Genomic DNA, 17,290 nt, shown 5'->3' with positions numbered 1-17,290 from the left:
CACTGTCAAGTAAAAAGAAGTTCAAATTCTTCAAATGCTGGACCAATAGCTCAACCAAAATAGGGAAGAAAGCAAACAAGCAGCTCAATGATGGCTCCACCCTTTTTCACCCTATTCCTTAATACTACAGCTCCTTTCCCTAGCTGAATCAAATGCCTACGCATCAGAAAGTCATTTATTACACATATCCTTGCCTTCCCCCAGCCAGCCAGCTTTCAGATTACCACGAGTCCTGCCTCGTGCAGGAATCAGCTTGTTTGCCCAGCTCTGACTGCAGTGTAGCTCTGCCAGCACTGCCCCATCCCAGCTATTCCCTTCTTTGGTGCAGCAGCAGCTCCAGCTGCTGAAAGGAGAAGCACAAACTTCTCACACAGTGATTCATTTACGAACACATTGGAACAACAACAGAAAAAAATAATCACCCACATTCAAATGTGTTAATACAAGCACGTAGACGCCCTTTCTCCATCAGCTGCAGAGAAGTCTTCCAAGTTACGCAGAGCAGTGGCTGTTAACAGGCACCTGGAAGAGCCGAGCCCCAGACAAACCAGCTTTCAGGCACTGACTTCCCCAAAACATCACTTCTCTTTGCATTCCTTGCAAATCCCCAAACTGCTCTTTCTTCTCTTATGGATACTTTTACAATTTGATACCTTGGACAGTGTAAGCAGCCCCAAAAAACAAGTGACAGCTGGAAAAGTGAATGGGAAGACCCAACTGTTAAGTCAGTGCCTGCAACAGCAAATGGAAAATACGGGATCTTAATGAACAGCTCATCGTGCCCTTAGGGACAGTGCTGTGCTGTCCGGACTCCATTCCTAAGGAGACTACAGCAACAGCCAGGACTCCCAGGAGCGGTAAGCATGACTTTTCTCCCTTCTTCCTAAATGCTGGGTTTGCTCTTCTTTTCAATTGAACCACACACAAACTTTCTGCATCACATGAAGATTTCTCTCTGAGCCTTATTTTCAGAAGAGATAACAATCATCTTCATCCAAGATCTCCCTTACACTCACACTCCTGTTTCCAGAAATACTATTTACAGATCCAAACTCCTCAACCAAAAACAGGAATGGCAGCCACACATGGCTCTGCTGCTGCCACTGCAGGGGCACCTCTGGAGCCACTTCTTCCTGCAAGGAGCCCCAGCAGGACTGGCTTTGCTCCTGACCTCACACAGCTGCACCCGGTCCTTGGCACAAACCTGAACTACCCAGGGCCGAGTCCCAGAGCAATTCAGTGCTGTGACAGCAGCAAGGAACATGCTGTGCTGCCTGTAGGCACCACTAAAGGAACACAGGGCTGCATACTCTATAGCCCAACTAATGCCCTTTGAGGGAACCACAGGAGGTAGAAAGCACACATGGCATTTTTTGATCCATTTTGTGCATGTATATATCTGTGTTAAACTTTAATTCTGAGTGGTACTGTTATTCTGTGTGATATTCTGATTTCTGCTGCTAAATGAACAAGTTTCTGATAATGCATGTGAGCTTTAATTGTCATGGCAGTTTCTGTATTTATTAAATGCTACCAGATCTCCTTAGTTCACCTGCTACTTCTCTGGAAAGGCACCACTGACATTCTCATGCCTGAGAACTGCTGTCTCCAAAACACAAATAGCAATGGGGAGCACATGGAGCTGGGTAGGGTCCTAAGAGTTGTGTGCCCCATTCAGCACAGTTCAGTACAGCAAACTGGCCATCCTGCAGTGCACCCAAATGCACACACACCACCTTGATCCCCAGGGCTTCTGTGGGATGTACAGACATCTCATCCACTCTGCCCATAAGCTGCAGGTTGTAGTCTCTGGACTGGTTCAGGCACAGCACTCAACACCAGAAATGCCCCCAGAGGGGTCTCATCCCCACCACGGAGTGCTGGAGCCCACAGCCAGGAGAGCTCCAGGCTCTGTGTGCTGCACAAAATTCATGGTAACCTCTTTGCAGTTCAGCTTGCATTGAAGCTGCAACGCCATAGATGAGAAACTACTGAAAAGACAACGTTTAAGTGGTATACAGAAGAAAAACAAAATCGACTCTGCAACAGAGTTGCTCTAAAATACTGTTTCTCTCAAAGAATTATAGTGCTAGGGCACTCTAGTGGCCGTGCTGCAATTCACATCTCTTAAGTGTGCCACTCCCTTTAACAGGCTGCTTTTTATTCCAGGGATCAATTCCTGCATGGAGAGCAGGACAATACAGCAATGAGCATTTATAGATATCCATTACCCGAATGCCTGATCCAAAGCACGTGAAGGTCCCATCAGTTTCTGAGAGCCTCAGGACAATTTGTCAGGCTGAACACAGCACATCCCCACACCTCCAGTTCCATGTGCTAATGACTCTGATGAGCAAAGTAGCTCAATTAAAGAAGAGTCTGACTCCGTGGTACCCAGAAGCAGTGCAAGGCGCGCTCTTGTGATCCAAAACCACAATTCAGGTGGAAAAACAACAGTATCCTAACTCAATACAATCAAAAAGAGGAAGTTTGCATTACACTGGGGTTAGCATGCCGTAGGTACAATGAAAAAACAACCCATGGCAACAAAAGCTTTTGAGATTTGAATGCAAATCTGTGCTCCCAACCAACTGTAGAATCAGCCAGATGGAAGATCGAGCACATCACTGCTAACTGAGCAGAGCTCTGCACATAAACCAGTCCCAGACATCCCCAGTCCTGCCAGCTGGGTTCTGAGTTCTCACTATGCTCATGTTCAAGGGTGGGGGATTTTCATCACTTCTCTTATATCCTTTAAAAGTTAATGAAACCCTTATCCACTTCAGGAACTCACCATGAGGGGCTCAGCAGGCTTCCTCCTTTGCTCGCTGCTGCTGCTGCTGGCTCTACATGGCACTGAGGTGGCTGCCCAGGATGACCAACCTGACCCCAAAATGCCATGTGCCAACTGGATGGGAGGAGCACCTGGACACCCTGGCCACAACGGGCTGCCTGGAAGGGACGGCAAGGATGGAAAAGATGGACAAAAGGGGGACAAAGGAGAGCCAGGTTGGTGAGAAGCTTGGGGTATATACGTGCTGGAGCCCATGGGCAGTCCCAGGATGAGCCCCAGGCCCAGTACACATGACAACGAGTGGGTGTGTCACATAAGCAGTGTCCAGATTGCTTTTGAACACCTCCAGCAATGGAGGTTAAAAAGCCTAAGGCAAAGAGTTAGGTTGATGGCTGTTCTTTCAATTAACCTTTCCCCAGACACGCAGCTATCAGCAGCTTGGCACACCTGGGGGAGACATCCCACACCATGGGGCACAAACGTCACCAAGCCTGCCCACATGGGACAGACTGGGCTCCATGCTGCTGGGCAGCCAATCATGCCATGGCCACTCTGCGCTTCTGGCACAAAGTTAACAGAAAAGGGCAAACACAGATCCCAATCCAAATTCTGATCCCCAGGTCTACAAGGTGCCAGAGGTGACACAGGTGAAAAGGGTGACACGGGTGCAGAAGGACCAAGAGGATTTCCAGGACACATGGGGATGAAGGGGCAGAAGGGTGAAAGCGCCTACGTGTACCGCTCTGCCTTCAGCGTGGGGCTGACAGAGCGAGCCCCCCACCCCAACGTCCCCATCCGCTTCACCAAGATCTTCTACAACGAGCAGAACCACTATGACGCCAGCACCGGCAAGTTCATCTGCATCATCCCTGGCACGTACTTCTTCGCCTACCACCTGACGGTCTACATGACGGATGTCAAGGTCAGCCTTTTCAAGAAGGACAAGGCAGTGATTTTCACCTATGACCAGTTCCAGAAGAACAATGTTGACCAAGCGAGTGGCTCTGTCTTGCTGCACCTTAGCTCGGGGGATGAGGTCTGGCTCCAGGTGTATGGGGAGGGCGACAACAACGGGGTCTATGCTGACAACATCAATGATTCCACTTTCATGGGCTTCCTCCTGTACCCAGACATGGATGACCATTAGAGCAGGGGGCTACATGGGAGGGGACAAGGCTGCTTAACCCCACCTGCCTTCTGGGGCACCAGCACTACAGCTGTATTCTATTTACCAGAAAATTCCCCTCACCACATGGGGGCCACCACTGACCAGGATGGGCCCCACCTCCCCTGAAATCACTGACCTGACACACAGGTGACTCCCGTAGGACCAAGAGTTCACTCCTACCTCTGCTCTTGCTCTCCTGATGGAAACCAGGGCCCCAAATCAAAAACCACTCCAGCCACATGATGAAACGGTCGCTCTCCAGATGGGCTGGCATTTGTTTTAAATTTAAAGTTGATTTTTATATATGTTACATTTAAATATCACATTCTACCTTACCCCTTTTTTGTCACTTGAATCCAGTTGACACAGTGGTACCTCTATCAGCCAGCATTACCTCCCTGAGTCCAACTGGAGCTGCTGGCTGGGCTTTGGCCATCGTCACTTCCCACCTTACCAGGGCCTCTGATCTCCACCCATGGTTTGTCCTCTCCCTTCTTTAGCCCAGACCTTCCTATGTATACAACACACAGCAGAGCTAAGGCATTACTACAAGCACAAGACAGTATTAAAGGCTTTGACTGAAAATACTTCCTACAGCAGCATTTCCTGAACCCCAGTGGATTATCACACTGCACAGAATATCACAATAAAGTGCTCTCTCAATAAAGAGCTCTCCTGCCTCTTTGTCTGCATTGCTGGGAAGGATTTAGAGAAAGGCAGCCCAGGAAGGAACACACACACAGTCTGAGCATGCGGAGCTCAAACAGGTGGGAAAGAACACCAGTATTGCTGCCAGCAGCTGTCACCCCCTGTGCTCCCCAGATATTATGCTCTCACAGAATGATGGCCCTTAGGGCAAACACTGCAGTCAGTTCCCATGAGATAACAGCCAATATGATGGATATACCGAGGCCAAAATGCTGTTTGTGACTTTGCAATTAGGGCAGATTATAAAGAAAGCACTCAGATCCCTTGATCTTGATGGCTATGTTTGACTCCTCCCTATACTACTGCTCAGTGAAAGGCAAGATGCTCTCATCCTGACCATGCAGCACTGAAAGCTTAAAGTCAGCACACTAACAGTAAAATAGCATGAATGCAGCTGGAGACATTGGCCAGCTTCATCCCCATCTGTGAAAGCATCCGTGCCCCTTTTAGGGACAATTATAGGCTGATTCTAATTGCACCTCAGCCCCATGTAATCATTTGTGACAGTAATTAATTGGGATACAAAGAGCAGCCGCACTAAGCCACGACAGGCTGAAAGAAAGATAAATGGCTTCCCAGGAAGCCCTGTTATCATATTTATTTGACAAGTATAAACTTGCTAGAGGCTTTTTGGCATGGAAGGCACGGGGATAAAGCCGACATGTAGCTAATCTGTCATTGCACTTCATGCAGGAAATGCCATCAGGTTCAGTTTTTCCTTTAGACAAACCCAATCCTGAGCACACCCATACTAGGAGTAAGACTGCTGTGTGTTTTTTGACTTGTTTGTGCTACATGTAGGTGCAAGATGAAAGCACTCTGCGCATCAAGTGTTGGGATGGCAAAGCAGCAAACCCCTCCCACCACTTGGTATCCTTAGACTCACCCCCAGACACTTGTTCTGCTTAACACCATTGCCCTTTGAGGAGAGCTGTGTGAGCTCCCTCCCGGCAGGTTCACTGTCAGCCCTGCACTACTTGCAGGGTGTTTATTCCCACTGAAATAGAAACATGAAACACAAAGCACCAACATCTGTTTCCCCTCGAGGGGCAAAGCAGACAATTTCAACTCACAGAAATCTGTGGAGTCTACCCATAAAGCTGTAGGAGAGCAAGGGGTAAAGCAGGAGAGCCCACCCCAGGCTCCCCACCACAACCCTGAAGGAATCAGGACAGGAAGGATGATGGGGGTTGAACAAATATACTTTTTCACACACCAGTTACCATCTGGTGGTATGATGGCAGGAACCTCTTCACAATATCTTCACAGAAGCTTCTTCAGCCGGGTCAAGGGAACCAACAGCAGTGCCAGCAGCTCCTCTGTGTACCGCAGATTTCTTGAACATACCTAAGGATGTGCCTGCTAGAAACTCCAATACAATCCCTTGTTGAGAAGTATTCTCACACCCAGTGTGCACGTGATTCTCAGCTGCATGTTTATCCATAGCAATATACAGACTCATGTCTTTCCCCTCAAGAGGGGTTATGTGAGTTCAAGCAATAAGACTACAAAGGGTTTATATGTACATGCCACAAGTGCACATAAGACAGCATGAATACAGCTCAACTTACAGCTGACTACAAGCAAACTGAATTTTGGCCCCAAAAGGGACCCAAAGAAATTACAGTTACTGATGAGAATTCCTACACTTTAAGACTCCCTTAGAAAAACAAAGTTATAGGCACAGACTCTCCTTCCAGTCTCATTGAACAAGAGATAACTTCATACTCCAGATGACTAACAATATATGTACCCTGGTAATCAGCCCATTAATCTTAAAGACTTTTATTATTATTAACATTTAACAAGGCAAACGGGGGAGGAAGAAAAAGCAGAACAGTATTCCAAGGCAACTATCTGGAAGAATATGGGCATCAGCAGATGTATGCAGTCAAACCAGCACCAAAGGGAACAGCTGGATCTTCAAGCCTTTTCTGTTTTGGCACTCACTCAGAACGCAGTGTCTGTTTACTGGAAACGACTCACTTCCCAAAGCCTTGCTTAGAAAAAGTGCAGCACCAGAGACAGGAAGAATCCAAACAATGTTGCTAACACTAAGCAGTCAGTGTTTATATTGCTTTCAATGAGGAAAGCTTGAAATCCCTCCCTCATCAAGCAAAGCAAGAGGTAAAAAATAAACAGGAGGCTGCATCAACAGCCCTGAGGGTCACTTTGCAGTGTCAAACACTAAGCAGAGTAAACACCAATACGCTGCTTTAAATTGCTCTGGAGGACAAAATAGAAGAGGCTGAGAAATCCACAAGAACAAAACAAGAAGACATAGTTCTACTTACTCATTGTGCTCCCACGGTTGTTTCAGGGCCAGCAAATGAACAGCTAAGATTAAAAATATTTATCTCCTCTTTCTTAAGATAAAAAATACCAAGGGAAAAACATATGAAAGAGGTAAGGAAAAGAAAGGGTTTCATTTGGGGTTTTTCCATACAGTTTAGCACAAATATTTCATCTGGAGCATTGATAATTGTAAGTTTCTTTAAAGAAAGATCAGTCACAGGATTATTTTGTGATGAATGTATAGAATTTAGGCCTCACTTTAATCCTAAACAATTAATTTAAGAATAGAATAAAGGATTGAACTCTTGACTCTGAAATAACACATTAAAAACTCCCTGGTCCTTTCATCCTGAGAATCACTTTGATCACTAGAAGGTGCAATATCATACAATTACCTCTCTAAAAATCAAAACCTGAGTAAAAAACAATACTAAAATAGCTCTTTAGGTTAAAGCAAAGCACTGATGGCAGCTGGACATCAAACCTGATACTGAACAAAACCCACAGGTCTTCCTAGTGCAATGAGTCAATGCCTATTCAGGAAATAGTAATCACCCTATGAGCAGATAATCCCATGCTCTATGATGAACAGAACACCTCAAGGCAGAGATATGTCCTGCCCTGTATCAGTATATAATAACCAAAAGTAACAGTGGATGATTTCATACAAACAACAATAAAAAAGAAACAACACAGCACACAGATTTCATTGGGGTTGTAGGTTTTTTGCTGTTGGTTTTGAATAGCACATCAAGTACAATTTTAAGACAGATCTACAAACACCTTCCTAACAATAACAGCCCACAGTTCAATGTTACTTTTCACCATCTGAATTCCACATTCCCCAAGCAGCTTAAACAGCCTTTTTTTTCACACCCCCTATGAGATTTTCCTGTTCTAATCATTGCAATAAATAAAGGACAGCACGGGCGATCCCAGAGAGAAAACTCCACATCTCAGCACAGCGGGACAACTCAGTTCACTGGATGTCATCGTCATCAAACAGATCTTCAAAATCTAGTCAGGAAAAAACAAGACAGGGTGAAAATCAACACTGGAAATCACAGCTGCAAACACCACACGAGCTTTCATTGCTCTTGGTATTGAGATTAACGACAGAAGCCAGGTCTCACAGCATGTATTGCACAGCAATGCAATGTAACTTGTAATGAATACTAACAATAATCAACCAAAAGACGCTACAATAATCAACCAAACGACGCTGTTCATCCCACCCGCCCTGAGGAGCCCTCACCATTGAAGAAGTCGGCGTGCACGGCCTTCTCGTTGGCAGCCAGATCCATCAGCAGCCCCGTGCTTCCCCCTGCCTGGAACAGCAGACGCTGAGCGCCTCGGGGCAGCACCCAGAGCCGCTTCTACCCACCCGGCCCCTCCGCTCCCACCTCATCCAGGTCCACGTACGGACCGGCGCCCTCAGGGAACATCTCATCCACTGCTGGCTTCATGGCGGCCGCAGCGCTCTATGGCCTACTTCCGGCCGCGCCATCTTGCGGAAGTAGCCTCGCCGCTCTATGCGCCTCCTCTCTATGGTCGCCCTGGAGGAGGTCCGTGCTGAGCTCTGCTCTATGTAACGCTGTTAATACATGATTATCGTTAAGCTTGCCCTGCAGTTTGTGTAGGTAACAGAACGGGCTGTCTCTCTGAGCCAAGTTCTGCTGAGTCTTTTTGTATCGAGGAAATAGGGGGTCCTGCTGGGAATCACAGAATGACCCGGGTTGGAAGGGACCTCAAGGATCATGTAGTTCCAACCCCCTGCCTGGCAGGGCCACCAAACATACACATTTACTAGATCAGGTTGCCCAGGGCCCCGTCCAACCTGGTCTTGAACACCTCCAAGGACGGGGCATCCACAACCTCCCTGGGCAGCCTGTTCCAGGGCCTGACCACTCTCCTAGTAGAATCACTGAATATCTGACTTAACCTCTGGGAAACTTCTGTGTACGTAGCACATGTAATATACACTGCAGATGCTTTGTGTAAGCAGTGCACATAGGAGGATAACCCCATGGGTGTTAGTTACCTGATCAGCCCATTTAGGGTAACGCTATGACTGCATGTACAGCAGAGCTTGCTGTCCTGAGACATGCCCAGCAGCACGATAATACAACAGGAACCCAAACCTCACCATATGATCAAGGAGTTTATTGATTTGGCACAAAGCACGGCTTGCAAAAAGCAGAGGCTAATTCACCTGCGGGTTTCTAATGCATATAACACTACACAGGCCCATTCACATGGCTGCAAGCAACTGGAAGGGCTGCTCACCAGCAGCCATGTGTTGGTGTGATGTCCCAGCATGGTGGTGGGCACTGCTCAGTCCTCCTGTGCAGGCAGGTGGAGGCCGAGATGGCTGCCCGCGGGCAGCTGTGCAAACAAGGCCCTGGCCAGCTCAGCAATCCTGTTGTAGGCTCCCAGTGTCCTGAAGTACTCCACGTAGGACCAGAAGTCACTGGAGGAGAAGGGCCAGTATGGCATGGCCACAGGTTCTCGATCTAAAATAAAACAAGAAAGGGAATTATTACAACATGAAGTTTTTCTGTTGAAAGCTTGGCTCGATGTCATTTGGGGTTCCCCTCTGCCAAACATGGGCACAGCCACTGAACCCTCCGTGCCCTTCGCAGGGGCACCAGATGGGACAAGACTGAAGGGACACCAACAGCATTGCAGGAATTGCTGAGGTGGCTTTAATTTCCAGAAGGCAGCGGGCTGTTTGAAAGCAAGGAGGAATGGCAACTTGAAGCCATTTTCCCCATTGCTCTTTCTCTCCATCTTCTGTGCCAAATATAAAAGTCAAAGATGAGAAGAACCAAAATAAACTCTGAAAATGCCAAGAGCTGACCTGCCTCGGGCCCAAATCCAGGCCTGCACAGGATCCTGTCAAACATAAACACTTGCTGCAACCACACAGTTACAAGCATCTTTCTGTGCATCAAAGTTAAACCCAGTATTTTGATTTTAAGCCCATTTAAATAAAAGGGAGTTGTTCCTTTCATCAGACTCAGCTTCAGACCAGGGTGTTTAGTGGGAATGAAGAGCCTTAATCAATCTTAGCGTCAGACCTTCATGTTGTGAATTTTGCACTGCACAGGCACAGATGGTATATAAGAAACCAAACAAGCCAACCAAATGCTGTCTGCAGAAGAGAACTGTTAGTATCAGCTGAACTTAGATTCACTTTGCAGTCTGTTGCATGGCCAGTGTGAAAGAAAACCCTAATTGCTTACAAAGAGAAGAGGACATTGCTGAAGAACATCTTGTTTTCAGACAGCCATGCTCTCACCTAAGAGGTTGCCAAAGAAATACTCGCTGTGCACAAATAAAACAGTGTGTTCAACCCAAAAACTTGTGGAAGCAGAGATTATGCATTCAAAAAGGTTAGAGAGCCATAAGGAAAGATACGGAGCATGAGAAGAATGAGGATGCTGCTGGTTAGATGTGCACCAACAACAGCAGTGACCTTGTTGTGCGATTTACTTCTATGCAACTTTGTTTTCAGAAAGAATTTGTCTGAACACACCAAACCAAGGTTAACCTACATATTCTTATCTGTAGGCCACTGCAAATATCATTAGGATTGTGAGGAGGCTTTTTGCTAATCAAAGACAAACACTAATCCAATAGGCTAATCACCCGAAGGGACACAGCAGCAGAGCAGCTGTGCCAAGGGATTTATTCCACTATTTCTTTCACCAGATTTGTGGCAATCTGAAAATGTTTTACTTTTTGCCATGGAGGACAGTATTTCTTACCAATACCTGGACAGACATCCCTCACTGCTTACCAGAACAGCCACAATTCTCTGAAGTCTCTCCTATGCTTATAAGTCTGGTGCTCTCCAGTTATGTTTTCATAAAACAGATAAGTAATGACTTGGCCATAACCCCTTGGAGGACTTGTCTTCAAGGGGTCATCATACTTGTTAATGTTTGTATAGAAGCTCCATTATTGGAATTAACAGATCTGCTTTCCGCATTAAAGAAATAGAGAAAAAAAATAAATAAAAAAAATCACTCTTCTTTCAGGGAGTTACAAGTGACTCTTTGAATCATTAATGATACATAAGAAAGAAAAAAATACTTGCATTACCATCTCCTTCCAGGATTGATCGGGCATCTGAAAATGAACAGGAAAATCATCAGCACCAACTCTCTCACAGAAGAACTTTCAATTCCCAAAAGGTTTGGTGCACAGACCAATGCTGACAACTCCTTTAAGGTATGTTTAGAGCCCCCCTTATAGCCTAAAGTTTCTGTTTCTCCAACAGCTGAGTAAGGAATTGCCCATTTATAGTCAGAATACTACAAATCAAACATGCCAGGAAGGAGTTGCAATTAATACACAGACAGTATCGGAGACTAAATAAAAGATGCTATTTTAGTGTGAAAAGATTTTTGTATTGAAAAATCAACCTGAATAAATCTAAGCAGTCTTACCTGTTCTTATGTTCATCAGCATACAGAAGAAAAGGAAGCCGATGCTTTTCATCTTCTCTGTAAGCAACTGTTTGTGTTTCTGACAAACAATCTGTACAGCTGGAGATCATTAAAAGAGATGAGGAACGATGCAAAATACAGCATTTCATCTTTTATTAGAAAAAGCTGTTCCCAAATAAGGTCATTACTTTAGTCATAACGAGATCCAATTCTATTGCATTACATTTGCTGAACTGCATCACAGAGTATTAACAAAGAAAACCTACCAAAGTTTTAACTGGTATTTACTTTTAGGTGGCATAAACCCAAGAGGCTACTCTAAACTGACACAAAATGAAGTGTTTGCAGAAATCTTTTATACTTTGGTTGTTTTAAGTTCCCTCTAGAAATTACCTCTCTTCCCCTCCCCTTTTCTCCTTCTTTCAATAGCAAAGGTCTGTAGCTCTGAGTCAGCCCAAAAATCCAAAAGGATTTTGCGTGCTGTAAAATAGCAGCACGGTGTAAGGAAGGGTGGGGGGAAAGGAGAGAAACGTCACCGAGTTCATACACCAATCTGATCCCGTCCTCTTCACGTAGAGTCATTTTAATTGCTCACACTGTGCACACACACACGCACAAAGATCTCCGAATCAACTTCAGCAATGAGACTTTGATATGTTGAAAACAGATGAAGAAAATCCAGGACCAAGCTGAGATTTATTACTGCTTTTCCTGACCATCTTAACATTTTTTCCCCTCTCTTCAGAAAAGTAACTGTTTAGAAGCGTTATCTGTGCAAATTGTGAAGAGGTTACTGGATTCCTTCCTCACAAAAACACAAAACGCCGCAGCCTTACAACCCAGAACTTAAAATGCACAGCTGTACCAAGTGCCCACTGCAGCCAATTAGTCTGCATGAAACAAAAAAGCAGACCCCTGCTGACTCCCCCCCAACATTAGCTGGAAGCTTTCAGCTGCCTTTAGTCTGAGTCTACAAAAATCACTTCTCCGTCATGATTCTAGAGACCACTTATTGTTGCATTTCCCCACTGAATCTGTTGCATTTCCTCACTGCATCTGTGGCACCTGACTGTTGGTGCTTTTGCTATACCACAGCCACTTGTCTGCCGTACAAAGATCATGCAAGGAAAGCCTGCCTGCTCACTCAAAGGCCCAGAATGGAAAGACCCAAGTGAATGGCCTTGCAGGAGGACCCAGCTTTGCTGGAGTTTCTTCCTATCTACATGCAGAGTTGGATAGTCCTGCCAAGAATTAATTAGAGATGTTCCAAGCAAGGGAAAATAAAGAGTTCTTTGTAGCACACTAAGCTGCGCCAACTCATGTGGAGGCTGAAAAGAAAAATATTATGAAAGCAAAACCTATTCTGTCTTCAAAAAGCTTTAATCCTCCTCTTTAATGTTCCTTATGCCTGCAGGATGGGTACCTGCATCACCCATGTACAGCCAGCAGCTCTGCCCCACTCACCTGGGTTATAGAAGCTGCTGGTGTGAGAAAGTATGAGAAAGTATGTCCCTTGCTTGGTGAAGCCCATTGATGCAGCCATGTGTTCAGGTCCATGGACCAAACCTGCACAACTTATTTGATTATGATATGCAGACTGGGCTTTGCAGGCTATGAGAAGTACATGATAACATGCCCTGGGTGATGATAAAGGAAAATAAGTAGCCCCATCCTGCAGCTCTTCCCTGCAGGAACTGATGAGGTGCTGTGGGAGGATGACAAAGTTGCTGAGGTTATCAGGGTCACTCAAGTCACAGCAGGGTCTATTACAACATGGGATGATCTTCAGTGGACTCACCTAACAGCACTGAGGCTCACACTGGCATACACTGAGATGGGGCAGTGCTGCACCTCCACCTTCTTTATTGTCTAATCCTTTCTTAATCACAGCACTGGACTAGAGGAGAGCGGATGAACTGGAGTGAGCACTGCTCCAGGTGTTCATTGCTTAGCTCCAATGACTGTGCACTCTCCTGGGGCCAAACTAAGAGCCCATAATGTGCACTGATTTGCAGCATATACCATAAGCATGCCATAATTCCCTTTGTTCATACTTTACCCAGTTGGCATCCAAAGCCATGGCGCTCTGCTCAGCACAAGTGATGGCACTGCTCAGTTTGCAGAGCCTTATACTAATGGTTGCTACCTTGAAAGTTCTCCCACTGATAGGAAGTAATTGAATGAGCCACAGTGCCCACAAATGCAGGTATGACACAACAGCAACCACATATTCCAGTAGATACTGTAGCACTTAAAGAGAGCAACTGCTGGAAGAGCTCAGTGGTTTCATTTCTACTCTGTTTGCAATAAAAATCACCACCTTGTCAGTCAGTCTTTAATTTTCCAGAAAGACCCATTAGTTCAAAAGGCTGTTACCACTTCTGCTGCCACTAAGTACCAAGTACCCAAGTACCTCATTCTAAAGATGGTTTTCAGAGCAGGCCGTTGACTCATTCAAGCTGGGTTATACACTGAGGAAGCTGATGGCAGCAAACTCATCCCACCAACCTTTCCCCAATGGATCCAATCAATAAGTACTTGTCGTAAATAGCTCTCAGAGCCAGGAAATGCCACATGCTTCATCCAGCTCTGCCAGAGACTGAAATCAATGGGAGCATTGAGGACATCCTCTTCGGAACAGAGGCACGCGGTGTGGGCACAGCAGTTGTTTGTATGACTTGCTTCCCAATGGAGAACGGTCCCGGAAGCAGCAGTGCCAGGATCCTGCCTTCTGGATAATAAGATGGGCAATGAAAATAAACAGGACATGAAGGATTTGGAGTAATACCTCCAGCCTCGCTCTAAAGAGACAGGATAGTTGACCCTAAAAGTGGATCTGTAGTAAAATGCTGCTTATTGTAGAGACAGAAAAGCAAATCAAATAGGAAAGGAAACAAGCATTTCAATCACGATGACCCCCCTCGGCGCCGCCCCCCACCCCAGCCGGCTGCTGGCGACCAATAGCGGCCGGGCGAGCAGCGCGTGGAGCCGGCCCGGCCCCCCCCGGTGTTTGCGGTGGGAGGACGCGGCCTAGTGGCCGTTGGCGGCGTGTGCAGGGGGCGGCCGGGGGGCGGTGGGCCCGGAGCGGGGCCCGGAGGGACCGGGGGAGGCCTCCGTGTCCCCCAGTCACGGTCATGAGCCAGCAGCGAGGCCGAGTTGATGCCGGGGACGCTGTCCGAGAGCTGCAGGCCGGGCCCGGCCGCCTCAAGCGCCGCAAGACCAGGGGCGAGCGTAACAGGGCCAAGTTCGGGCCCAGCTTGCGTGGCTCCAGGTGGAGGGGGGGCAGGAATCCCTGGGGAGGCCTCGCTCCGCCCCGCCCCGCTCAGCCCCTGCACAGCCCCCTGCCGCCACCACGGCCCGTCATCATCACACAGCGGCGCCTCTGCCGCCCCCGGGGGCTGCTCGGCCGAGGGGTGGCCTCCATGGACATCAAGCGGTTGTTGGAGGGTGGGCAGGGGGCAGAGCCCCCCCCACCGCCTCCCGCTGAGGACATCCTTCCGGAGTCCCCCCGGCCTGTCAAGGGGATGGAGAAGGACGGGCAGAGGTCACCCTCCCCTCCGGATAACCCCGCAGATAAAGCGGCTGGTGACAGACAGTCCCTCGGCACAGTGAGCTCAGCCCGGGGTCTGGCTGCCCGCCTGTGTGCCCTTCTGCCTCAGCCCCCCGAGTTCTGGGGCCGTGTGCTGGCAGAGGAGAGACGCCGTGCATTGCTGGCCATCCTGCTGGAGCATCACCGCACCCTGCCTGACCTGGACACGCTCCTTCCCCACAAAAGCACGGGGACTGCAGGGGGACTGTCCCACACACAGCCCCCTGTGCCATCACCTGCCTCACACCCACCCCCAGGGCTCAGCACTGCTGAAACTGAGCTGCTTCCCCAGCCCATGCAGAGCAGGGACACAGCACTCCATCACAGCCACCCCCCTACACCCCCACAGGTCGTCACTCAGGTGAGTGCTCCGGAAAACATTATTTCCCCCAAATACCTTTTTCTATTCTCAAAGAGGCGATGCCTCCCCAGATACCATCTTTTCCCTGCTGCCAACCTTGCTCTCCTCCTGCAGTCACCAACTTCTCTGTCCCAGATCTCTCCTCCCGTTTTCAGTACTGAGACGAAGAAGAGGCAAGTGAGTATCCAAACAGGGGTGACCCCATCCCCCATATCAGGAGGGATTGATTTACATTCCCTTCCCCACAGAGCTTGTTCCCCTGGATGTCAGAGGATGAGGATGAGGATGATGCACATCCTGAAAACCCAGCTCCTCAGTTCTGGGACCGGACTCCCCCACCACCATTCAGGCCCACCCCCCCTGCATGCTCCCCCATCTCTCATCCTCGTGTAAGGCATTGCACACCCGAACTGGAGCTGCCACCCCAGCCAAGGCAGAGACCACACTACTGCCGCTGCCGTGCCCCCCTGCAAGCTGATGCTCAGGTGAGTGCCCCAAAGAACTGATTTTCCCACCACCGTCCACCTCTTAGTCCCTGCTGCCAACTGCATGTTCCCTCCCTCAGACTCCAAGACCCCCAGCTGTCCTGCCACCCCCTGTTTTTGGAGTGCAGAGGAGGGAGAGGCAGGTGAGTTCCCAGATGGAGGTGCCCACCCCTGTCTCACCCCCAGTACGAGAAGGGATTGATTTATGCCCCCTCTTCCCTCAGAGCTGGTTCCCCTTGATGCCAGAGGATGAAGACGACACACATCCTGAAAATTCAGCCCCGTTCTGGGTCCGGACCCCCTCACCACCACTGTTTAGGGGGCGGACCCCACCCCGCATCCCCTTGAGGGAGCCAGGCTGCACGTGTGGGGTAACATGGGATCCCAGGGCAGGGGACGCAGTTGAGGGGCATGGCCAGATCCACCAACGGTCCTGTGTACCACAGCGTCACCGGGTGTCACAGCATCCCTTGTCAGTGCTGCAAACCCCCCCACAGCCCCATCAGTGCCGTGGGACCAGGCAGACACTCCCTGCCTTGCACAGGGGGGCATGCCACTGTGCTCCCTCCCCACCACACCACCCCCACAAGCACAGCCCCTGTCCCCACAGCTGGCCGCACCCCACTTCAGACCTCCCCATGTGCCACTGCTTGCCCTCCACCAGCTACCGGCCGCAGGGCTGCAGGGGGCCAACAGAGTCACGGTGCAGGGGGTGGCACCTGCCCTGCTGCCCCCGCGGCACTGCTCCCCACAGGGCAGGGGATGGGGACTGCAGCCCTAACGCCCGGTTCTTCCCCTGCATGTACTGAGGGCGCAGCAGTGCGGAGGAAGACTCGCGTTATTGGGGTACCCCTCCCTGTGCTCAATAAAGGCTGTTGTGCCCTATGGCTCTTTTTCTGATGTTTCCTTCTAAGGACCTCCACAGCTCCTCCCCAGCACACAGCACCAGCAGGTTGGGTTGTGTATATGAGATGGTGAACGTTGATGCTCTAGGTGTTTTACTTTGCTGAGATCTCCTAAGTGATGACTGGGCCCTGAGGGGGTCAGCAGCTCACAGAGTGGGTGTTCTGCAGGGGGATGTTCCAAGCCTTGCTCCATCTGTCTCAGCTTACTTGCTTGCAGTGGCAAAGCTGCTCAGGCTGCATCCTGTACTGCACCACTGCCAGAGCCCAGCACCTGCTGTACCAATGGCCCAGTGCCACCATCTTGTGCTGAGGACCCAGTGCGCCATCTTGTGCCAGCAGACCTGACCTCAAGGCGGACTCCATCCTGATGCAGGGCTGGAGACTCAGCTTCAACAGAAGTGGAACATTTCCACTCACCACTCCTGCAGCTCTTTGGCTGGTTGCAGGGCACATAGCCCTGCCAGGCTCCACCACTGTACCATGGACACAACAAGTCCCCATGGGATGCTGCCATCAAGGACAGCTTGTGGC

The 17,290-nt window shown here is 48.8% G+C and overlaps 4 protein-coding genes across 5 annotated transcripts; 2 read left to right on the top strand and 2 right to left on the bottom strand.

The window, feature by feature from the left end:
• The first annotated feature begins 298 nt into the window (after nucleotides 1-298).
• On the top strand, nucleotides 299-4,631 carry ADIPOQ (adiponectin, C1Q and collagen domain containing). Its single transcript, XM_015871312.2, has 3 exons — nucleotides 299-857; nucleotides 2,787-3,009; nucleotides 3,415-4,631. Exons 2-3 carry the CDS (start codon nucleotides 2,796-2,798, stop codon nucleotides 3,939-3,941), a joined length of 741 nt encoding a protein of 246 aa, XP_015726798.1. The 5' UTR covers nucleotides 299-857; nucleotides 2,787-2,795; the 3' UTR covers nucleotides 3,942-4,631.
• Nucleotides 4,632-7,669: 3,038 nt separating this feature from the next.
• COPS9 (COP9 signalosome subunit 9) lies at nucleotides 7,670-8,501 on the bottom strand. Its single transcript, XM_015871253.2, has 3 exons — nucleotides 8,369-8,501; nucleotides 8,221-8,293; nucleotides 7,670-7,982 (listed from the first exon to the last, which is right to left on the bottom strand). Exons 1-3 carry the CDS (start codon nucleotides 8,429-8,431, stop codon nucleotides 7,945-7,947), a joined length of 174 nt encoding a protein of 57 aa, XP_015726739.1. The 5' UTR covers nucleotides 8,432-8,501; the 3' UTR covers nucleotides 7,670-7,944.
• A 606-nt stretch (nucleotides 8,502-9,107) lies between these two features.
• Nucleotides 9,108-11,947, bottom strand: OTOS (otospiralin). Of its 2 annotated transcripts, none has more exons than XM_015871258.2 (4): nucleotides 11,813-11,947; nucleotides 11,420-11,518; nucleotides 11,073-11,099; nucleotides 9,108-9,478 (listed from the first exon to the last, which is right to left on the bottom strand). In XM_015871258.2, exons 2-4 carry the CDS (start codon nucleotides 11,469-11,471, stop codon nucleotides 9,300-9,302), a joined length of 258 nt encoding a protein of 85 aa, XP_015726744.1. In that variant the 5' UTR covers nucleotides 11,472-11,518; nucleotides 11,813-11,947; the 3' UTR covers nucleotides 9,108-9,299. The 2 variants fall into 2 exon arrangements, with proteins under 2 accessions (XP_015726744.1, XP_015726745.1); XM_015871259.2 differs by lacking the exon at nucleotides 11,813-11,947 and adding an exon at nucleotides 11,686-11,789.
• A 2,489-nt stretch (nucleotides 11,948-14,436) lies between these two features.
• PRR19 (proline rich 19) lies at nucleotides 14,437-16,741 on the top strand. The gene is made up of 5 exons (XM_015871256.2): nucleotides 14,437-15,369; nucleotides 15,484-15,546; nucleotides 15,618-15,854; nucleotides 15,935-15,997; nucleotides 16,079-16,741. The coding sequence occupies exons 1-5, from the start codon at nucleotides 14,554-14,556 to the stop codon at nucleotides 16,661-16,663; spliced, it is 1,764 nt and encodes a 587-aa protein (XP_015726742.1). The 5' UTR covers nucleotides 14,437-14,553; the 3' UTR covers nucleotides 16,664-16,741.
• The last annotated feature ends 549 nt before the right edge of the window (nucleotides 16,742-17,290 follow it).

This window comes from Coturnix japonica, chromosome 9 (assembly GCF_001577835.2).
Source record: "Coturnix japonica isolate 7356 chromosome 9, Coturnix japonica 2.1, whole genome shotgun sequence".
NCBI classification, from domain to species: Eukaryota; Metazoa; Chordata; class Aves; order Galliformes; family Phasianidae; genus Coturnix; species Coturnix japonica.
The sequence above is the reverse complement of the archived record's forward strand: the minus strand, read 5'-3'. Positions and strand labels throughout refer to the sequence as shown.

Coding starts and splice junctions, on each gene's coding strand:
- ADIPOQ (XM_015871312.2), top strand. CDS start 2,796: ATGAGGGGCTCAGCAGGCTTCCTCCTTTGCTCGCTGCTGCTGCTGCTG. Junction 3,010..3,414: donor GGGGGACAAAGGAGAGCCAG/GTTGGTGAGAAG, acceptor TCTGATCCCCAG/GTCTACAAGGTGCCAGAGGT.
- PRR19 (XM_015871256.2), top strand. CDS start 14,554: ATGAGCCAGCAGCGAGGCCGAGTTGATGCCGGGGACGCTGTCCGAGAG. Junction 15,855..15,934: donor CCCTGCAAGCTGATGCTCAG/GTGAGTGCCCCA, acceptor TCCCTCCCTCAG/ACTCCAAGACCCCCAGCTGT. Junction 15,998..16,078: donor TGCAGAGGAGGGAGAGGCAG/GTGAGTTCCCAG, acceptor CTCTTCCCTCAG/AGCTGGTTCCCCTTGATGCC.
- COPS9 (XM_015871253.2), bottom strand. CDS start 8,431: ATGAAGCCAGCAGTGGATGAGATGTTCCCTGAGGGCGCCGGTCCGTAC. Junction 8,294..8,368: donor CGTACGTGGACCTGGATGAG/GTGGGAGCGGAG, acceptor CTGCTGTTCCAG/GCAGGGGGAAGCACGGGGCT. Junction 7,983..8,220: donor GCACGCCGACTTCTTCAATG/GTGAGGGCTCCT, acceptor TTTCCTGACTAG/ATTTTGAAGATCTGTTTGAT.
- OTOS (XM_015871258.2), bottom strand. CDS start 11,471: ATGAAAAGCATCGGCTTCCTTTTCTTCTGTATGCTGATGAACATAAGA. Junction 11,100..11,419: donor GCTGATGAACATAAGAACAG/GTAAGACTGCTT, acceptor GTTCATTTTCAG/ATGCCCGATCAATCCTGGAA. Junction 9,479..11,072: donor ATCAATCCTGGAAGGAGATG/GTAATGCAAGTA, acceptor GTTTTATTTTAG/ATCGAGAACCTGTGGCCATG.